The sequence below is a fragment of the Microchirus variegatus genome (assembly GCF_963457635.1).
Source record: "Microchirus variegatus genome assembly, chromosome: 6".
Classification (NCBI taxonomy): Eukaryota; Metazoa; Chordata; class Actinopteri; order Pleuronectiformes; family Soleidae; genus Microchirus; species Microchirus variegatus.
In genome coordinates, this window is record NC_139807.1 from 13,363,049 (window position 1) to 13,384,868 (window position 21,820).

Sequence of the window (21,820 nt, forward strand, 5' to 3'; positions counted from 1 at the left end):
CTTAAAGAAGACTATGTCTATTTTATATCCAGTACAGTGGTCAATCCTGGTCTTTGCCAGTGGATTCTAATCACATACTAGCGTTTTGTTCAGGGTCACATAGGCTATATTTTCTTCCACTGATGATGGAGCATGTTAAGAGCATTTTGTTCAGTTGTGCTCATGCGCTTTCTTCACTAGTGGCCACATTGCCTGTCGTTGGTCTGCTGATGTGTGTGAATTGGTGATGAGGTTCACATTCAGCCTGTGTGGCTGTCCCGTCCTGTCCCCTTTGTCAAAGATGGGCAGACAGTGACCGAGAATAGCAGTGGGCGAGAACGGGGTAAGGCAAGCAGGCAAATCATCCTTAATGAGGTCATTTCCTTCATGTTATTATATAAGTGGTCATAGAATAAAAACACTTTGCTGGGTTAGTCCCTCTGGTACAGCTCATTCAGTTTAGTTAGTTAGCTTAGTATCTGCTGTCGAGTACAGCAGGTAGGAACTTGTTGAATATCACATTTCCAACTTAATTTAACGCAACATCGGGTGTAAGTGCTACCATGACCGCTGACGTCAGTCGTCACAGTAGGTGAGCGAGTTTGTGTTGATCCGGCCCGGAGCTGAAGGCTTCCTGTGGAGCAGCAGCAGATCAAAGTGAGGATCGGGCTGGTAAACACTTCACTGTCATTTCAGAAAAATGCCATGCATGTGACTTTAACCTTTTCTGTGTTTACATTCTCACAGATACATTATTTAATAATGATTAAATGCACAATAACACACAAATTGATATCACAAATTATATCAATCTGAAATTTGCAACACCTATAGGCAAGAGGTGTGGGAACCAGATGAGATTTAAGATATTTTCTTAATAAGATAATAAAAAGAGACAACAATAAGCAGTTATATTGATTTTTGAAGTGTGCATTCTGTGATAAACAAATTAATTATACTTCAATCAATCACATTTATTTATATAGCCCACAATTACAAAAACACAGTTTGTCTCACAGGGCTTTCACAGGGTTGGTAACATCCTCTGTCCTTAGACCTTCAACCAGGGTAAGGAAAACATTAAAACATTAAATTTAATATGGAACACTTGTACCATTAAATGTGTAAGGAAGATTTAATTTAATGTGTTGTACTTCTGTTATGAAGATGGAGTCCAAGAAACTTGGAGCTGCATGGTGCAGGAACAGCAGCAGCTGTGTTGTTTTTGGCACATGTTGGCAGTTGTTGGTTGGTTTGTGTGTTTGATGGTGGCCAATCACACGTGTGAAAAGCCGAAATTGTCCAATCAAAACTTCCTTACACAGTTAATGGTACAAGTGTCCCGTATTAGCCATGATGGTTTCATAATGTGTCTATTGGTTTGGCTTTATGTAGTCTGTAAATATTTGATGTTAAAGAAAAATACTTGAAATAATAAATATGAAGGCAGGTATGTTTGTTTCATCAAGTTTTATTTGGCTTACGTTGCCATATTAGGTGTTCTACCTGGAATATATCAACTAAACAACTCATTGGAAAGCAATTGACAATTCTCAATCCTACAAAATAAATAATGAATTCCTTTCACGAGGAACCTTTTTACAACATAGATTTACTCAGCAGGGCTCACTATTGTTGGTGACTCTGGAAAACATTGTCTCGATTTCCCTGGTGCTTTTCTCTTCTCAAAATCCCTTCTGTGTCGCCTCCTGTTTTTAAAAAGCCTTCCAGAAAAAGGAAACCAGTGAACAGCTCAGTCATGTTGAGATGCCGAGTGCTCGGTGTGATTGATCTGGTTCAGGCGTCAGACGGAGGCAAACATTGACAGGCAGCACTGAGATCACTAGACTATGTTGGAAATTTTTTTTTATCTGACATGGAAAAATGACCCAGACCCATGAGGTGTTTGTGTCTCTGGTCACCAGGGCTCCTGACAGCAGCTGTGAACACGGCTGTGTCTGCAACCAGGTGATCACGGTGGCCTTTCTGCTCTGTGTGGGGTGTTTGTTCACTCTATTGTAGGATTCTCTTTTAGTTTATTAAAAGCCTTTTTATTACCCTCCTCTTATTTTAATGTGTGAATGTAGTTGACATTATTACTTGTAAAAGGACATCATTTAGGTCTGTGCGTTCATCCTCTTTCTGGTGGGCATTTCCTCTGCATGACAATATTTTTTTATTTTATTACCCATTATATTTGATCACACGTTCTATTATTAAGGGTAGAGGTGACGAGGGGTGGACAGGAGAGTGGGAGTGATTCTGTTTTTATGACGTGAATGTGAAGCTATATTTGTATAAATAACATTAGATTGATTGAACTGATAATCCTGATTTTTTTGATGAGATTGATGTTTTCAGATTAACAATACAATACAAAACAAAAATCCCTCCAGTGTAACTCAGTTGAGGAAAATCCCACAACTAACATGTCAGTGAGATCAGTCCCTGTCGCCATCTAGTGAAAAGAAACCATAACTGCAGACATCCCGCAATATCAATATTAATCCAGGCAGACACTGGTCTGTGGCTTGATGCCAGTGTTCCCTCTGATAAACTGCAGGCTCTGTGTAAAATGTGTTTCGCTGTAATCAATGATTAATGGGATTTTTTTCTTTTCAGTTACACAGTCAGAACTTCCGAAGGACATCATCTGTCTTAAACCTCTGGCACTGAACGTCTCCAAAAGGGCGAAAAAAGAGAGAAAGTGAGCCATGGAGCAGAAGACAAACGAAGTGTGTGAAGGAAAAAAAAAAAAAAAAAAAAGTGATATGAAACACGTATCAAACAAATGGTTGTGTTTGTCTCCAATAAGAGCATCCGTCTTCTCTGCAGAGTCCCAGCTCCACTTCTCCTCAGAAGCACATGAAGAACAGGTCCAAATCAACAGAGGAGATGCAACAGTCAAGGAAGGTGAGCAGCAGCCTGACGTCCATGTCTTCCTCTGTAACCGTTTGTATCTAAATCGCTGTCCTGTGTTATTTTTCCCAGGCCTTTTCCTCACAAAAGTCACTCCCAGGCAGACCAGAGCTGGACAAAGTAAAGGTGAACTCTGATTGCAATCTATACTTGTGTGTCTCTCTTCCAAGTCCTCCAAAAAGTATTTTATTGTATTGCATATTCATATTCATATTTAGTGTTCGTGCACGAATGAATTGCATTTTTGCGGTCTTTTCCATGTGCCAAAACTCACAGATTTTTGCAATCGCATCAGACCTGGTGAATGATTGTGTGTGTGTGAAAGTCTTTCGGGGGAAAAAGTGTGGAAAATTGGAAGTGGGAGGGGCAAATAACTGCTCCGCCCCACAAAAGAGGTTGGCCATAGCATCAGCTTTTAACGTACATGCATGAAACTTGGTACACGCGTTCATTAGGTCAGGACGGTCAAAAAAATCTATTTGAACCTATGCTTTAAAACGAACAGGGAAGCCGCCATCTTGGATTGCACGTTCACAGAGGCGATTCTAGAGTCTGTAGGGGCCCTAAGCAAACATTCCCAGGGGGCCCTTCCAACCAGTGTTTATCACCATTATGTTACAAATAATCTGACATTAATGAAAAATGTATGAGTTCAAAATATTTTTTTTTTTCAAAATGAATGAAATAACATGGAAAAAACTTGTAATTAAAAAGTATGTGCAAATATAAATGTAAAGAACAATAAAATACTGCAAATAGCTTTTTAAAAAACTATATAAACTTAGTAAAAGAAATACATTACACTGTAAAGAGCCCACATTATAAAACAATATAAATATATAGAACAATAAAATACTGTAAATAACTGAAAAAATTCACTAATTGGCAATTTTGGTGGATTTGCACCAGTGCTACAAAATCGATCTAGTTTTCTTCTGTTGCAGGAGTGTCCAGAGGGCTCTGAGGTGCCCTCATCCTCCACTGAAGTGAAGTGATCAGGGAAAGCATCGGTTGGACAGTAACGTTGCAGCGATGCGACAAAGGTCACCATGAATCGACATGACACACACATTGAAATGTACACACTGTGAACTGTAAATGCGAAACACATCGATTAAGTGATGAATAATAAACAATTAACTGAGACGATTCTGAGACGATTCTGAGACGATTGCATGTGAACATAAAAACACAAATGATGATACCGTGTCCTTGTACTGTGTCATACACACTGAATGTGTATTTACAATAAAGTGGTCACTCATCTGTTTTCACCCACACCAGTAATGAATTATATGTAAACCGCGCCTCCATCGACGCTGCAGACCTTTAATACGGTGAAAGAAGTTCTGTGATGTGAAGTTAGTGGAGCTGACGAATGCATAGTGTTTGTGTTTGTGTGCATAAGAAATGTCTCCGTGCTGCTGCTTTATTAAAATAAGATGACTGCACTGCTGGGTACAAGTGGATTGATAAGAGTCACTTGTGAATATCCTGAAAGTGGCCGTAAACCAGACTTTATGGTGGCAGAATGTTGGAGTGTAATGACGGCACAGAAAGGAGCCACGTGAGTTTCAGCTCCAGACAAAAGGTTATTTCAGTATATGTTATATCAAAGTGCCCGAGCCAATAACTGTTGAAAATCAGAGGAAAAACATACTGTATGATGATAACTTGACAGCACCGACAGGAAACAGATTTATGTATCAGAACTTCATTTCCTCTTCTTCTTTTGGTCATTCATCATCTCACGACTCCTCGGATTTCTTCGTTCTCATAAACTGTTTAAGCTTCACCAGCAGCAGCTTCAGTTTTCATGATACGCTCTATCCAAACCACTTCTTTATTGCTTTTCTGTCAATATCTTATAAGAACAGATTACTTTCTCAATCCGTCTTCCAAACGTTGATGTGAGACTCTGCCCTGTAGCGCCCTCCAAAGGTTATAGTATGAAACTGCAACAGCTGTATCCTAATTGATTGTCCTCAACGTTTAAAAGTCATCAACCTTTTATATTAAGGTTTTCTTTAAAAAAAAAAAAACATGCCATATTTTTGTTTTAGTAAAATAGATTGATAGATTTTACAAAGCTGTCTCCTAAAGGTCACTTTTAAAGTGCATAACAACATCAGCAGGTCGTAAAAATCAGCATAGTTAATTAAATTAGCGATTTTAAAAAGACCAAGTCAATAAAACCAACTTGATAAACAGAAATATAATGATATAAATGTCTTCAGGAGGGAATTCTGATCTGCTTCAACTCACCTGATTTCTAAGGCCACAGCATTGCAGAGTCTCCGGGTCCAGAGTTATTGTTATTTTACTGTTAATATTAATGAGGACTTGATATCAGTTTTACTACTAAAAACAACAAATACAACATAAACCCTTTAAATCAGCTGCCACATGACTGCACATGACAAACTGTGATCTCCTAATTTAAAATCATGGAATGAGAGCTTTACGAAAGCACCGTCTGGCATTCTCAGTGTAAGATTATCACGGGGTTAACAGCCAGCAAAAGGAGGGAACAGCACTCGTGCCGCGTCTGCACGTATGCAACATTATCGTTTGATTGGCAGGTGTTTGGAGCGACAGGATATGGCTCCTGTAGACCCGGTGGATTCTGTTCGGTTTATCCTGCAGGCTGCACGGTGGCATCGACGTCCTCATGAATAGCACATCTGGAGAGGGGGATTAGCAGCAGCAGCATGGAGGGTTTTGAGCTCTGGAACCAAACCAGAGATTTGCGGCATTGCCATGTGTGTGAATAAGTAATTACATGTGTGTGTTCATATGTGCACATACAGTATGTCTCTGTTTAATGCTGCTTTAAATCTCAAGGATTCTTCTATTTGCTCCCACTTACAGAAGCAGCTTTGGCTGTGGTCCAGCTTGTCTGCACAACAACAGAGCCGTTATCTCTCTCTGGCTCCCACCTCTCATAACCGTTTGGAAAGTAACAACTCTGTCAAGGGGGTTATTAAGTTCTGTACCTCTGAGTTCAGCAATGTAAGTCTGAGGTCAGCAGCTTTGGCAGATTTGGTTGAGAGCCCTGCTGATATGGCACAATGGTTGTTGGTCTAATTATTAACAATTACTGCATTACTCAGGCCATCGCAGTGTTCCCCCGTGATGAGAAGGTGATCGTGTGTAAGAGAAAATGTGTGTGTGTACGAGAGGACGTCTCATTACCAATCACAACATGCTTAATCTCAAACCTGGCCAAGTACCTGAGCATCCACCACAAGTTGAAATACTTCAGCTGACTTATCATGTGGAAGAAACGATCGTTTAATACCGTGGCTTTAACCTTTGCCAGGTGACAGTGTGTGATAAAAAAAACAAAAAAAACAAATAAACTGTTCCATGAGAATATGAATTGACGTGTGGAGCAATGCAGAACTAATGCTTTCTTCCAACAGTTCCCACTAGATGTCACATTTTCTCCTGCTCATGCATGTGGAAAATGTACACCTCAAATAACAAGGGTCATTAATCACATCGAACAGTCCTCAACATCTTGGAATCTTGATCTGGGCCCAAATCAGGTGAAAACCGGCCCGTTGCACACACACATCATTCATCACCTAATATACAACGTGCTTTCAGAGCGTATGCAAGTAAAAGTTAAGTTAAAGGCTTTGTGTTATTGATTAACTATGAGGTGTCTGCTGGGGGAACAAGGTAATCAACAAGGTGTGGAGGTGTCAGCAGGAACACCTTCACACCTGGCAGCTTATTTAAAGGTGGTTTGCACTTCACTTGACTCTTTCCTTAGAGGGTTGAGCACAACACGGCAGACCAAGGTAAGATAAAACTACACTGCCTTGATCAAATATATCAAATGTGACAACACGTTTGGCTTCTGATTGTTTTTTTTTTAATGTTTTTAAATACTTTTGTTACTGTGCAGCACTTTGGCCAACAATGTTGTTTTGAACGTGCTCTAAAAACAAACTGAATTGGAAATATTCATATATAGTGCTGCTAATATCACAAGTTAACCCTCCGAACACAGAGCATTTATGCTGCTTTTTCCATTACTGTATTGAAATGTATAAATAGAGGCTATAAGAATGTGCAATGTGTGTCTTATATCCAACACAACCTATAGGCAATCTGATGAAAAGGATGTTTTTTTTTTTTTTTTCACCAACTATATAAACACACCTGAGTAAAAATGATTCAATTAAAAAAAAAATCAGATTGAATTTGGAAAATTTGGAAATACGTTATAGTTTTTGTGAACAACATTAAATAATAAAAAAAAAATGTTTATTTTGTGACCTGTGGACAATTATCACTAATCCCAATGTAAAAAAGAAAAAGAAAAAAAAAATATGTGAAGATGTGACCTATAAGCACACACCCCCAGGATGTCCATATAAGGAGTTGTGTATTATTCCTGCGGCAATTTACCAAGGGTGCACCTGTGGCACAGATCTTTGCCGTGTGAGCACTAAGGGTTAAAAGCCACTATCATTATTACTGAAACTCTCTGTTACAATTGAAAAAGGAATGATTCTAGATTCTGGCCTCTTATCCAATATGTCGTGGGACCCACAGCTTGTACATCCCTTTGAAAGTATGAGGGGGAATTAGCTGGCACTCACTGACACGGCAGATGCTAAAATGCTTAATTCATGCTTTTACTTGACCACTTCAAGGAAAACTCATTTATGGTGACACACACAGACAGAATAGAAATGTACAGAACATGTCATGATCACAGAAAATGTACAAATGTACAAGCAGTACATGCATGGAAAAGAGGCCCGAAGCAAATAGATGTGAGTAGGGCAGGTGGATTAGAGGACAACATTCGGCACACACACCACACACACACGCGCACATTCAGAGTCCATTCAGCTGCAGTCTATGGGACATGTCTCACACTCCCAAATAGTACGTGAACATATGCTTGGTGAACATCAGAACCTGTGGGTAGGATGCAATACTGAATAAGAATGATGCAGTGGCTCTAATTACTGTAATTTTGCCTCGCTGTAATTACCGATCTATTGCTTCCACCCTCTTTGCTTTTAAGAGAAACATTAGAACTCCCTCCTCCACTGGAGTCCCCAAAATGTGTCAAAGAGGCTGACATGAAAAGGGTATTTAAAAAAAAAAAAAAAGAAAGTGTGAAAACCTCTTAGGGGAGTTGCACGACTTGCAGCTGCAGGAAATGGACGAGTTGCATGGATGCTGATGGTCCCTTATTGATTGTGACAAGGCCGTGTTCTTCATCTACTGAACGGCGAGATGATGCCTCACAGTGTATGTGCTTTTAAGTGCACAATGTGACCTCGAATCAAGGACAGGTGCCAATTACAAACAGCGTGGGCCGCCTTTATTCTCTTCTAATTGCTTGTCTGTTGATCTTAGTGGCGTGGTGGTGACAGATTGGCTCTTATACGGACGTGTCAGTCTCACTTGGTTTCTTTTTACTGCTGCAGGTGGCTGATAAACACATTCACTCCCTCCACGATGGTGTCATCCTGCCACATTAATTTTCTCCATGTCTTCACACAGCATTCAAATCACCATGTCCTCTAGATCTATAACTATAGTGACCCGTGAAGGGAACACAGTGCTCATCAACAATGGTAATTTTCTCAGCCTCAGTTATTACTCTTGTTATGTTTTATGCCTTTAAAATGTTTTCCAGTGTGCACGTTTCTTCTGTTATCAGAGGACACGGAGTCTGGTATCGGCTCGACCCTCAACCTCAGCAGCAGCTTCGAGGGTCATGACCAACTTACCAATCACCAGTCCAACAAGCTGAATTCACTCCCAGAGGCTGACGCACTCCACACAGAGCAAGGTGAGAGTGGCATTCAGAGGAGAATCAACTCCTGGGGAAAGCAGTGTGTTTGAATCGCTTAAAAAGAGAAGCAAATTACAACAACAGAAGCTGAACCACATGTGACCAAATGACACAGAACTAGTGAAATCATACGGTCTGGGCAATAAAAGCCAACCCTTGAAAACAAAGTGTGGTGCTGCGGCCACACATATGAACCACATTGTTGTAAGCGTGTTTGTTGGTCAGCCTCGTACTCGTATATTGAGGGCACGTGGTGACGTTCCCCTTCTCCTCTCCCCGCTGTTGATGTTTTGCACAGACAGTTGTCGTCAGACCGAAACAGAGACTTCAAACAAGATCACGCCGCTCCTCATCAGTCTGTCCAAGATACCTGTTGTCTTTGTCCTCCTCTTCCTCTTTGTTTGTTCCCTGGACACGCTGAGCTCTGCCTTCCAGTTAGCAGGAGGTAAGTACTCTGACCCTTAGTGCCCTGGCCCTCAGCGGGGTTACAGTGACTCAGCGCGTTGATGTGTGACAAACAAGTGAGTCACTACAGTTTACACTGTCCCCGCTGAGCTCTGCTGTATAATTTACTGCAAAGCGCTTCATCTGAGGACCTTTTTAGATTTGGGGAAACAAGTAGTTTGCATGTTTTTTTTTTTTCGTCACATTGCTCCCGGCATGTGTGAGTGTGTGTGTGTGCGGGGTATATTTTATCCAGGTAAAGTAGCAGGGAGCATTTTCCAGGACAATGCGGTGCTGTCTAACCCCGTGGCAGGCCTGGTGGTCGGGATCCTGGTGACTGTGCTGGTTCAGAGCTCATCAACGTCCACCTCTATTGTCGTCAGCCTGGTGGCCTCTGGATGTGAGTATAGGAAAGTGTGCGTCTGTTACAGCCTCCTCTAGGCTTAGACTTGTCTTACAGGCTTGCAGAATCCCTATAAAACAATAAACAATAGAACCAGGAACATAGTAGACAGAAAACTCCCATGATGCATGAAAACAAATACATCTTTTGATTATGTTTGTGGATCCCAGCGCAATTATGTCTGTGTTCCCTTTGGAGGATACTTTAAATGATGCTATTTGATTTGCTGCTTAGGATAAATGAACATATTAGTGAGTATAGCTTACATTATTAAACTGAAGTATTAGTTTTGTATATAGTCAAGTGTACTCATTGAGTCAAGTGTATAGAAGCAGAAATGGCGTAACATGAATTTAAAGATGGGGCTCAAGCGATGTCAATTATCGGCACCATTTGTGCAAAATAAGTCCAAATAACACCCTCACTGAAGATGGACTGTAATTGTAAAAACAACTGTCATCTAGGATAAGAGGGATAATTAAATCAAGCTATTTTACACACCGTAGTCTCCCACCATCTCAGTCAGCCTACAAATTATTATGCCTCATTAGACTGACACACGGAGAGGTCGTGACCTATCTATGCAGATGTTGAATTTTTTAATGTGGCTGAAGTGAATCAGTATGCAGGAGTCGCCCTTCTGCTCCCAAAGCTTTTCAGCGAAAGAGTTAAGAGGGAAATGATAGGTAATTACCATAGAAAAGCCTTAGATTGTATCTATGTAAAGTGTATCTGTAAGTGTGTGCATAATGGGCGTAACAGTAAAATCTCTTAAAGGCTAATCTGCCTCACCAGCGATCAACCTTTGATTTCCTGATGCATTGTGCACGTATTTCTGTTCACGGTTCACAGTGTTTGTCTTGTTCAACTCTATAATCGCAACAGTATTAGACGTGAGGTCGGCCGTTCCAATCATTATGGGGTCCAACATCGGGACCTCGGTCACAAACACCATCGTGGCCATGATGCAATCGGCGGAGAGGACCGAGTTCCAGCGGTGAGTGAAGAAGCGAGGCGGAGGATGAGTGGAGAAGGTGCAGGGCAGCGACGACGAGCGAACGAAATGGAAAAAGTGAAGAGGATAATTGAGAAGATGGAAGAACAAAAAGGAACAAAAGTGGTAAAAGTGCAGAGGAGAAAGCAGAGGAGGGTGAAGAGAAAGCATTAGCTATTTGCAGACACTACCATAGCCTCCATTTGAGTGTCATTTCTTTAACAGATTAAATAAAGTAACCAATTCAAATTTTTCGCACACCAGTCACCCTTTGGCATGAAAAGATATTTCACGGAACAGATGGCAATGTTATCTAATCTTTGTGGTAAAATAAATATCTTTTTTTTTTCTTTTTTTTTTAATCTTCCACGCTATACGACAGCACATTCAGCCAAGACTAAAATGCTTATTTCATCACACGTATGCCAGGAAGTTAAGCCATGAAAAGCAGATTACCGAGCAATCATTCAGAGTAGTTGATCATGCTGATGGCTGACCTCACCGAGCAATACCATTGTGACCCACTGCAGTGCGTTTGCTGGTGCGACGATCCACGACTGCTTTAACTGGCTGTCGGTGCTGGTGCTGTTGCCGCTGGAGGTGGTAAGCGGGGTCATGACCCGTCTGTCCCACCTGCTGCTCACCAGCTTCCAGCTACAGCCTGGTGAGGAGGCACCTGAGCTGCTCAAGGTCATCACGGAGCCAGTGACTGGGCTCATTATACAGGTACAACTATTGATAAACCCCTCCACTAAACAGCGATTGTTCAATCATAGCTTATTGACTATGGACATATAAGAAGTGAATGTAGTCTCCCAATCGTTCGATTGAAGGGGTTAGGCCATTTGTTTGCACGTCTTATGGATCTGTTGAACATGCTGTTTTTTGCCTGAGTCATGCAGTTTGAGTCTCTGTGTCAATTTTAACTGGTGTTTCTGAGCAACTCGGTGCTAAAATTGTCCAATGACAGCTGTAATTTTAGCTGACAAATGTGTGGGTTAGTGGTTAGACAAGAGAAGGCTGCTTCCTCCTCCTACCCCCAGCCTCAATCTGGTTTAAATCAAGAACAAAAAACCAGAAGACAAATAATACACAAAGTTGCGAGGTATAGTAAAGCTTAGCAATCTGCTGACGCAACTCTGTCCGTTTTGTGAATAAAGGTTAATTTAATCCTTCACATTTGTCTCTGGTTATAAGCTTGGATCTTTTTTACTTTCAGCTGGACAAATGTGTGATCATGGGAATTGCCATGGGAAATGAGGACATGAGGAACAGGAGTCTGGTGAGAGAATGGTGCCAGTCTGATGTTGTTAAGGTAATGACTCGTCTCCATCTCTGTCTCCTCCACATGCAGACACATTGTGTCACAGGCTGGTGCCAAACAGCCTGTCTCTGCTGCCAATATTCATCACAGCTTCCTTCCTTCTGTCCTATTATCCTTCCTTCCTTCCGTCTTTCTTTCAGAACGTGAGCACTGAACACTGTGACCTTGCACATGACTTGTCCCAGCCCTCTGTGAAGTGTGAGTTTAAACTCCCAGCCTCTTTACTATCACAATGTATTTCTCGTGTGCCTTTTCTTTTCAGTAATGGTCCTGTGATTAAATCACTCTACCTGACTGTCTGTGGGCTGATGTTCTGATAACTGTTGGGTCTTCCCTTCTGCAGGTCAGCATTTATTTGCTTCCACCTCCCTGTCAGACCTGACGGTGGGGCTGATCCTCCTCACGGCCTCCCTGGTTGTCCTCTGCACTTGTCTGCTGCTTCTGGTCAAGCTGCTCAACTCTCTTCTCAAAGGCCATGTAGCAAAGACCATACATAAAGTCATCAACACGGGTGAAATGAGCTTTCAGTCTTGTCTTTACATGCTGCAGAAGACAAATACATTGAGTTTACTGCTGCCTTTTTACAAGTAGTAAACATATTGTGTTTGCTCTTTATCTCAACAGACCTGCCTTATCCATTCGGGTGGCTGTCTGGATACATGGCTATGTTTGTGGGTGCAGGAGTGACATTTGTGGTCCAGAGCAGCTCGGTCTTCACCTCAGCCATGACTCCCCTCATAGGTGGGTATGATATGATATGATGTGTTTTTTTTGTTTGTTTTTTTATTGAACCAGGAAAAAAATCCTGCTTTTTTTCAAGGTAGACCAGGCCAAGACAGATATCAGCACATATAAACCAAACAAAAAGTGAAATCTTAGGGAATGCACCTCCATTTCTATTATTGTGGGTGAATAAAACTGAAGTTAAGCGTTTTGAGTTTTGTCGTCAAACCTGTAGCCTCCACACCTCACACAACGCTTCCACTCATTAAACATTAATACTTCACAGTGATGATCCTGTTCTAATCTGTTCAAACTCTTATTCTCACCAGAGATCGATAAACTAAGCAGAATCGACTGTCTCTCACCGGCAAACTTGATTTTGTGTTGGGTCATCATTTGCCCAGTTTAAAGTTCTGACTGACTCTACAGCACTGTCTCATTTGTTTTTTATTTTTTTAGAGTCCTTTGGGAACATTGTCTTCCGTAATGTCTTTAAAACTCGACTCTGTCTGAGCATCAGTCTGGATGAGGCGGCTACACAGCTGGATATCTGTCATGTTAATTGTGTGGACTCTACGTGTCGTTATATAGAAAATCATTAAAAAAACAGCACTTATTAATGTTCTCTGTCCATCATTCCGGGAATAACTAGTACATGTAGCTGATGGACTGGGCTGTTGTTTTCATGGCCACTGCCATTTTCTGCTTCAGTGATAAATTAACTGACCAAAGGTTAACAGATTGTTTCAGTCGTGTATTTAATGACTCATTAATGAAGCAAAGCCTGCAAGCTGCTTCGACCAGTCAACTGGATGCTGTTCTGCATACGCGTGACTCGCCTCACTCTCCATTCTTCAGGAGTTTGCTGTGAACAAATGGACCTGCTGGATTTAAATGGGACATATTATGCAAAATCAACTTTTTAATCATTTAAATCCTTATATTTGGGACTCTGGAGGCCCTATGAGTAGGCAAAGTGTGAAAATGATGACTCACTCATGTTTTTGTGGTCCACCTCAGTCTAAGTACAGGAGATAAAACATGCGATGTTGACTTCCGCACTCATTGTAACGTCACAATGACAAATTCCTGGAATTGTTGTCTCACGGAGCTCCGCTTTGTCCGTAAAAAACGTGAGAGTGCAGGCGAGGGCAATAGTATCCGGAAGAGCAGAAGTCTGTCAAGTGTTCTATTCTTGGCTCCACAGTGCAGCACAGAGTTCTACACAAACTTCCAGTCTCAGAGGATTTATGTGTCCAGTGGATACATTTTATATATGACTGCAATGTTTCGGCGAGAGTTGGCAAATGATGGTTTTTCCAAATGCTAACTGCTGTTAGCTGCCGGAGCCTCAGTGACGCTGACGTAGTTTCTTGTGCCTCATTTGCATTTAAAGAGACAGGCACTCAAAACCGAGCGTTCTGAACAGGGCTGTTTTGGCAGGGTGATTGAACTGCTGTGGTGCTTCATCCTTATGGTATTTTGACCAAAGCATGTCACAGACATGTTCATTAGGACACCAGGGAACTAGGTTAACTTGGAGAAATAGGGTAAAATATGTCTCCTTTAACTAAAGCCAGTCCAGTTTCCAACAGTGAATTCCTGACGATGACAACGACATGGATGACTGAGAACCTTCTCACACATATTAAACACGCCTTTCCAATTTAGCGGTCGGTTTGAACGGCAACACCGTTCATCTCTCGCTGCCTGTCATTCCATTTGCGACCTCATTTCAGCTCCACGAGCGTGCCAGCGGGTTTAAAAGGTATTCGCTCTTTACTTCTCATAGCTCGTTTAATATTATTTGCCAAAAGTGATGAGATCGCAGCATACCAAACTGAAATATGTTTAAATGTGAGCTGTCTGACTGAAATGTCTCTGTGTTCTCATGCAAACCAAAAATTGAAAATTACTAAAAGTTTTTTTTTTGTGTGTGTGTGTGTGTGTGTGTGTGTGTGTTGACTAATAGCTCACTTGCCAGCTGGATGAAGCCAAATAAGGACATAATCCGACTTATTTCTAGTGATTTGAGTCTTGTGACGTTTGTAAGAACAGGTTACATAACCAGCACTTTATGCCACAGGCTAAATGAAGCATGTAGAATCAGAGTCATCAGCCTGCTACACAGTGATAAATGTGAGACGGGGATCATTTCTCATTCTGAACAGGAATAATTAGCTGCATTGAAAATAAAGCTAAAAGGCAAGAGACTAAACAAGCACAGCAGGATTTCCAAACCTCATATACACTTCATTTATGTAATTCAACCCCCCCCCCCTTCAGCACTTACCATGTCATGCATCATGTCTCCAAAACAAACAAGTAAAAGAACAATCACCTTTTAAATAATTTAATTCATTGTGATTACATATGTAGATGCTGCAGCAGAACTGGTTGTGAGTTGCTGTCTAGCAGCCCTTCATAGAACAACCATTAGTCATCTTCTCTGCCAAAGTATTATTTCAGCCTCAGTAATTGCACTGCTGCTTTTCTAAATATTGGATTTTGTTTAATTAAAGCACCGCATATCAACCATTGTATGTTTATCTCAGTATGAGATGTAATTTGAGATGAATAGTTGAAATAGTTGGAACGACTCTTAAAAAAAACTAAACTTGGTAATAGCTCCCATGTTTTTCACGTGGGGGTAGATTTCTTCTTATAACGTCTCACAGATTTGTTATTTGTTAGAGTTTAGAGACATTTACTGGAATAATTACTGGGTTTATCTGTGCTGACACTCGTCATCGGCTCTTGTGGGGAACATGGTGCAAATATGACACAAAAGTGGTGTCAAGTTATGCAAATGCTCTTTTCGAGATGACAAGAGCTATTACTATCCTTGGTTAACCATAATTATTGCCTTGTTTCCACTGACATGCCATGTTTCTGCCATCTCTCTCAGGTGTTGGCGTGATCAGTTTGGAGCGAGCCTATCCTCTCACACTGGGATCCAACATTGGCACCACTGCCACGGCGCTGCTGGCGGCGCTGGCCAGTCCTGGGAAAAAGCTGGCTGCAGCCATACAGGTAGGCTGGTGGTTTATCAGGAAGTGAAAGTGCTGATAGATGACAGAGGGAAAGTTGATAAATACTGTGTATTTCTACTGATTTGCCACATGTAGACAGGGACTCGATAATTTATAAATGATGCTTGAAAAAACGTGGGAGCAAGAACTTTGGAGGAAAGTGAGTGATCCAGGGAAAAGTGTTGCATAATTAAGCACTCACAGTGCAAACCGCCATCAAGGCCACTCTTTTATGTTTGAAAAAACTGAATCTGGATCACCACCAAAATCGAGCAAAATGATCCATTCATCAATGTCATCAAAATCCATCCTTTACTCTATGATTTATGGTGCTCACAAGCAGACAAACAAACTGACCGACAGGACTAAAAACACAACATCTTTGGTGGAGGTAATAAACAAAACAATGACTGCATCCGCACTGATGAAGGAACATTCTGTGAACAGCGGCGTCCACTCCAGCTCCATCAGATACCAAGACACTTAGCACTAATTCTGAGAGTGAGCCTGCAGCGTTTCACTGACAGATCCTGCCAGCAGCAGCAGCCTGTTATGTGTCTATGAGCCACAACAGCAAAGCCCATATTCACTCAAGTCGGAGTAGTTTTCAATGAAATGCTGCAATAACAGTATATCAATGTAGATAATGAATTGTTGTCTTTTGTATCTTCATTTGCAGCTTAGAGTGAGTGAGTTTTGAGTGATGATCATGAGTGATGATACGGATATAAATGGTCATTTTACATTTTCACACATAAATGCATGTGGACAAATCACTGGAGCAGCAATATCCAAGTGTTCATTGTTCTTATTAGTGAGTACAGTTTTCATTTAGATTCATTTTGCTTGGTGACAATGTAGCTGTGGTGTGGACTCAACAACCCACTTGAGTGAGAACAAGTTTTAGAAGGATATATCTTTGATTATAGATATTGTTTTTTTTGTATGTGTGCATGGCTGTTGTTATGATCTGGCTCATACTATAACAAATGAGGAAGCCGACACAAGGGAGTTGCATCAAAAGTAAAAATGTACTAAACAAAAGCAAAAGAATCTAAAGAATGCATCAACGTGTGCAGGAAAGTAACATAAAAAAGCAAACAGAATCCCTTGATGGTTTCAGGGAAGATGGGTTTATGGAGCTTTGTGACAGTGACCAACAGCTCTCTTCCATTCCATGATTTGACCATCATTAAAGAAAGACCCACAAATGTCGCCACCATCATCATCATTGGATGTCACTCGAAGCGAGAATGACTGTCCTCTGAAGGGTCATCTACTTGTGGATCCTGAGATGGCTGTGGAGGCCGATCCAGGATCCACTTATTTTGGTGTAAACAGGGGAATGGTATGTGTTGGAGGTGGAATTTTGCCAGTCTGTCTTTGTAGTGCTGTTGCTTAGTCTTAGCTTCTTCTTGCACGGCTTCACTCCATAAGCGCCTGTCTATTGCAATGTACTCCCAGTTGTCCAATGTTGTGATCTTGAAGCATTTGCCCACCTATGTCTTGCTGGCCTTCCTTCAGCTGGGAATACAGGATTTGTTTAGGGGAGATGTGCGTTGTGCATGCAAGATGATGAGACCGGTCCGTCCATGTTGACGTTGCACCAAACGGCTCCACACAAGTCCATCCCAGGATAAAGACTATGGGGCTGCACAAGTGTCATCCTGTCATGACGTCACCCATAAGAATGTGAACTCCTATTCTCAAGTGTCTGTTGTACAATATTAGCTGTCGATCACATTAGTCTCCTACGCATACCTAATATGCTTTATCATGTATTTTTCTCAAAATGGGAACATATTGTATAAAACTGACATCATGCGCTTTTGAAGAAAACCAGTGATTTGGTTCATGAACTCCTCAGGAAAATGTTTATACTTCAAGGGAGATTTAGGCAAATTCTTTCCAAAGACTTCCATTCAATCTGGGTTCTTTTTGCAACCAGTGGAGTCACCACCTGGTGGCTATTCAGTGTATTCTTACTTACTTCATTGACCTTGTATGGCAAACCAGAAGACCACCTCCACTTTGCATAAACAGTCAATGGGGCATCACACTGTAAGGGTGGAAAGATCATTAAAATGGCAACATTATCAAATGAATTCACACTTCACATCATCTGTCTTTCATACTCTCCTTGTTTTTAGATCGCTCTGTGTCACTTATTCTTCAACGTCTTTGGCATTCTGCTGTGGTATCCTCTGCCCTTCATGCGACTGCCAGTAAGAATGGCTCGTGTCTTGGGCAATCGCACTGCCAAGTACCGCTGGTTTGCAGTCTTGTACCTACTCCTTTGCTTCTTACTCCTTCCCTCCCTGGTGATGGGCCTCTCGCTGGCTGGCTGGCGGGTGATGGCTGGCGTTGGGACTCCCTTCCTGGGAGTGACACTTTTTATCGTTACGGTAAATATGTTGCAGAACCACAGCCCCCGACGCCTGCCCTCCGTGCTGCAGAGTTGGGACTTCCTGCCTCAGTGGATGCACTCTCTCAAACCACTCGACCACCTGATCACCAAGGCAACTGTCCGCTGTGGCTTTACATGCAAAGCGAGGCAGAGAGAGGAGGATGAGGAGCATATTTCACCTCAGACAACAGCTGTCTACTCTGGGAAAGAGTCCCCCCAGGTGAAGACACAGTTGGCATACGACAACCCAGTCCTGGACTACCTGGATAAAAGCAGACCAAGTGCACAGGTTTTCAAATTGAAAGGGTTAGAGAGGTGCAACAGCACGCCACTGTAGTTGGACTAATAAAGGAGGCTTACTTTTCTATTCTATTTTGATAGCACCATGGGAAAGGGCAAGAAAAAAGCCATTGTATAATACTTAAATCAACTCATTTCTAATTATTGATTGACTGATCATTTGAGATTGTGTCATGAAGCTGTAGGCTCAGTGCTGTGCGCTCAGTGTGAGATTTCATACTCAGACAACATTAGCAGACAAATCAAATTAACTCTGCAGCTGGAAGCCAGACTAAGGAAAATGTGGTTCTAATGCTCAGAATCAAAGTCAGGAAATGATTGGTGCCTGCAGGGAAATTATACTTTGTTACTGTTGCTTAATGTGAAGTTAAGTAAATATAAGTAAAAGTATAACATTAAAAACAACTCTACCGTACACTAAGTAAGTAAACAGGAAAAAAAAATGTGTAGAAGAGTCTTGCAGTAACAAAGTGGATGATGACATATTTTGCTGTTTTTGTAAATGTGACTTGCACGGGCAATTCCTTTTGTGGAGCTTTCCATGACAGCACATGATCTTCATAAGCACATCTATGGATTACTGTATAGATTTCACAGAGATGTCGATATTGACATTTTGCTGAACATGTTAAGGTCTTTTTTATTTATCTTTCTGGGCAAACACCATCTGTTGATGAAGATCCTCGACAGAATCGACCTTTAAGAGTTTTTATTTTGGTCAACTCTGTTTGTGATGGTTTAAAATGACCTTGATAAAAATGTCCCAAAAAACCCCAGCGCATTTTACACAGGACTTGAGAGGAACATATGTCCCCCATTTTTCATTTCACCCCAACCTGTCGAGGCAGATGGCTGCACATCTTTGAGTCTGGTTCTGTCAGAGATTTCATCTCTTGGTTGGACACATGTTAAATTTGGATGAGAAACACTGAGTGTACAGATATCACATTCTTTTTTTCTCCACTAAACTTTGACATGTACAGATGGTCAAAACAACCCACTGAAGTTCAAACTGAGCATCAGAATAAGGAAGAAATGTGATTGAGGTGACTTTAAAGATTATGTAAAGCAAATTCAGCATTTATTGTGTTCACATACACATTATATCCATACATCCATCATCTACCGCTTTATCCTCCACCAGAGGGTCTCGTGGGGGTGCTGTGCCTATCTCAGCTGACACTGGGCGATAGGCGGGGTCCACCTTGGATAGTTCGCCAGTCCATCGCAGGGCCACATATAGAGACAAACAACCTTCACATTATATATATGTGTAATTCAATTCAATGTTATTTGTATTCTGCCATATCACAACATTCATTATCTCAAGGCACTGTACATAGTATGGCAGAAACAATATTCTAGAGAAAATGAAAACCCAATAGTTCACACAATGAGCAAACACTAGGCATCAAGAAAAGAACGTTTCCAGACTCAAAACATGTACGGCCATCTGCCTCGACCGATTGGGGTGAAAGGAAATATGGGGGACTGAAAGGGAAACAGGGAAGTTAAAACTGAAAACGGTTTCTCTCCAATAGTCTTTTCAAAATGTTTAGGCTTCATGACACACAGGAGCCATAGTGAGCTCTACTCTTCAAATATGGCATTAACTCTGAGCGCCTTTAAGTGCGATCTCACATTCACTCGTGAGTCACTGCACCTGCTCCCACACTGCTGCCTTTATTTCACTTGATAGCTGAGATGTCTTTGTCCCACAAACGTGTCTCAGCTGGATGTGAAAACACACAGACAATATTCCTAAACATGAGGATTTGGGGTAGAGCAGGAGAACAGACAGAAGAGCAAAGTCCTGCTGTGCTGCTGATGAAGAGGTTAGAGAGAAGGTGGACGACTGCTGCTGAGCTCGCTTTGCTTATGTGCAATATGTCGTTGAACTACCACCAAAATGATAAAAAATATTCAGTGAGCAGTTGTTCTGTGAGACGAGAATACCTTGCTGATGCCAAAGGTCAGTGGAGAATGGAGCGATGATGGAGAGCAAAAAAAACTCAAATATTCACTTGTTACATATGTAGAAGTCCATCTCTCAACAGACATCGACCTCAGCAGAAGAACACTTTATTAGGTGCACATGTAAGAGTGGGAATAATTAATACTAATACTAATAATAATGCTTTTTTTTTTATTTATTTTTTTTAACACTAATAATAACACAGTAATAACATAATACATGAATAAAATACTAAAAATTAGATCAAATCTGTAAAAGCAGAACAATAAAAGTACTTTTTAAGTTTTGATTTAAAGGAAGCGACTGCCTGTCGTATTCTCTCTTGGTTTAATAGCTCTTCATTTTCATAGCTCATTAAAATAGCGCCGCCTGTTTTTGTGTGACTGTCAGACAGAAAGACGTTTGCACTGTTGATAACCTGAAGTCTAAAGATGAAGCAGACTTATTAACACGTGGATAAACAATTGATTATGTTTTTTTTTTTTTTTTAAAACACATGCACGTGTTATGTAAGCCTTAGTGGGCGAGTGAATACACACACAGCCACGAGGCATTCGACGAATCATCACATTATTTACTTGATGTTATCTACAAAGGAGTGTGTGTGTGCGTGTGTGTGTGTGTGTGTGTGTGTGTGTGTGTGTGTGTGTGTGTGTGTGTGTGTGTGTGTGTGTGTGTGTGTGTGTGTGTGTGTGTGTTTTCTAAGTGGGTGAGTATGTACACTTGGGAGGTGTCGTAGAATGTGTGAATATGGGCTGTTTTATCTTTTTGCACCGTGACAATTGATCGTGCATTTTAGAAATGTTTAGAAGTGTTGGCTCACTCCAGTCTGTGGTTGTAATGAGGGGAGGAAAAAAAAAAGAGAAAAAACAAGACTCCTTCACTTTCATTTTGAAGGTGAGAGACGTGGTGTGACAGTGCTTTGTGAACAGGATGAAAGTGAAGCCATAATGAATGACATGAGTGTTTATATCAACTGGTACGATTGCCACTTGGAGTCGGTAACTGTCAAAAAGACAGACTCCTCTCATTCCTGTGTGCCTTAACATGAAAGCTCTTTCCAGAAGCAGAGGAGTCCTTTTTTTGTAGCAGCTTTTTTTTTTTTGCACGTTCAAAGACGTCACTAATCTGCAAACTTAGAACCCAGACACTTTTTCTTCTTTCAACAAAAGCAGCTCCCTCTCATCTCGTCGTTATAGTCCTCTGACTCTGCCGTGCCCTCCAATCTTTTGATCTTTTTTAAATGAGATGCAACCATCTGCACCAGCACACATGGCAGTCTGGACACAGTTTGCATCATCTTGAATTCCAGTGTGAACCTTGGGGGCCGGAGCCTGGAGCAGTCTGAGAGGAACAAGGAATCAGCGGCATGAAATTCACTCCAGCACGCACACTCACAACAACACACCCGCCGCACGCTGCTGCTGCTGTTGCTGTGAAGTGACTGAGTGCTGAGCTGACTGCTGATTCTTACCTGTGTGGGTGCAGCT

The 21,820-nt window shown here is 41.4% G+C and overlaps 1 protein-coding gene across 1 annotated transcript; it reads left to right on the forward strand.

Moving 5' to 3' along the window:
* Positions 1 to 1,863: 1,863 nt before the first annotated feature.
* slc34a1b (solute carrier family 34 member 1b) lies at positions 1,864 to 18,392 on the forward strand (the record flags this gene model as incomplete). The annotated part of the gene is made up of 13 exons (XM_083891493.1): positions 1,864 to 1,947; positions 2,815 to 2,935; positions 8,570 to 8,725; positions 9,027 to 9,173; positions 9,429 to 9,572; positions 10,461 to 10,572; positions 11,100 to 11,295; positions 11,789 to 11,884; positions 12,034 to 12,091; positions 12,237 to 12,404; positions 12,518 to 12,634; positions 15,525 to 15,649; positions 17,799 to 18,392. The coding sequence occupies 13 exons, from the start codon at positions 1,864 to 1,866 to the stop codon at positions 18,390 to 18,392; spliced, it is 2,118 nt and encodes a 705-aa protein (XP_083747619.1).
* Between the last annotated feature and the right edge of the window lie 3,428 nt (positions 18,393 to 21,820).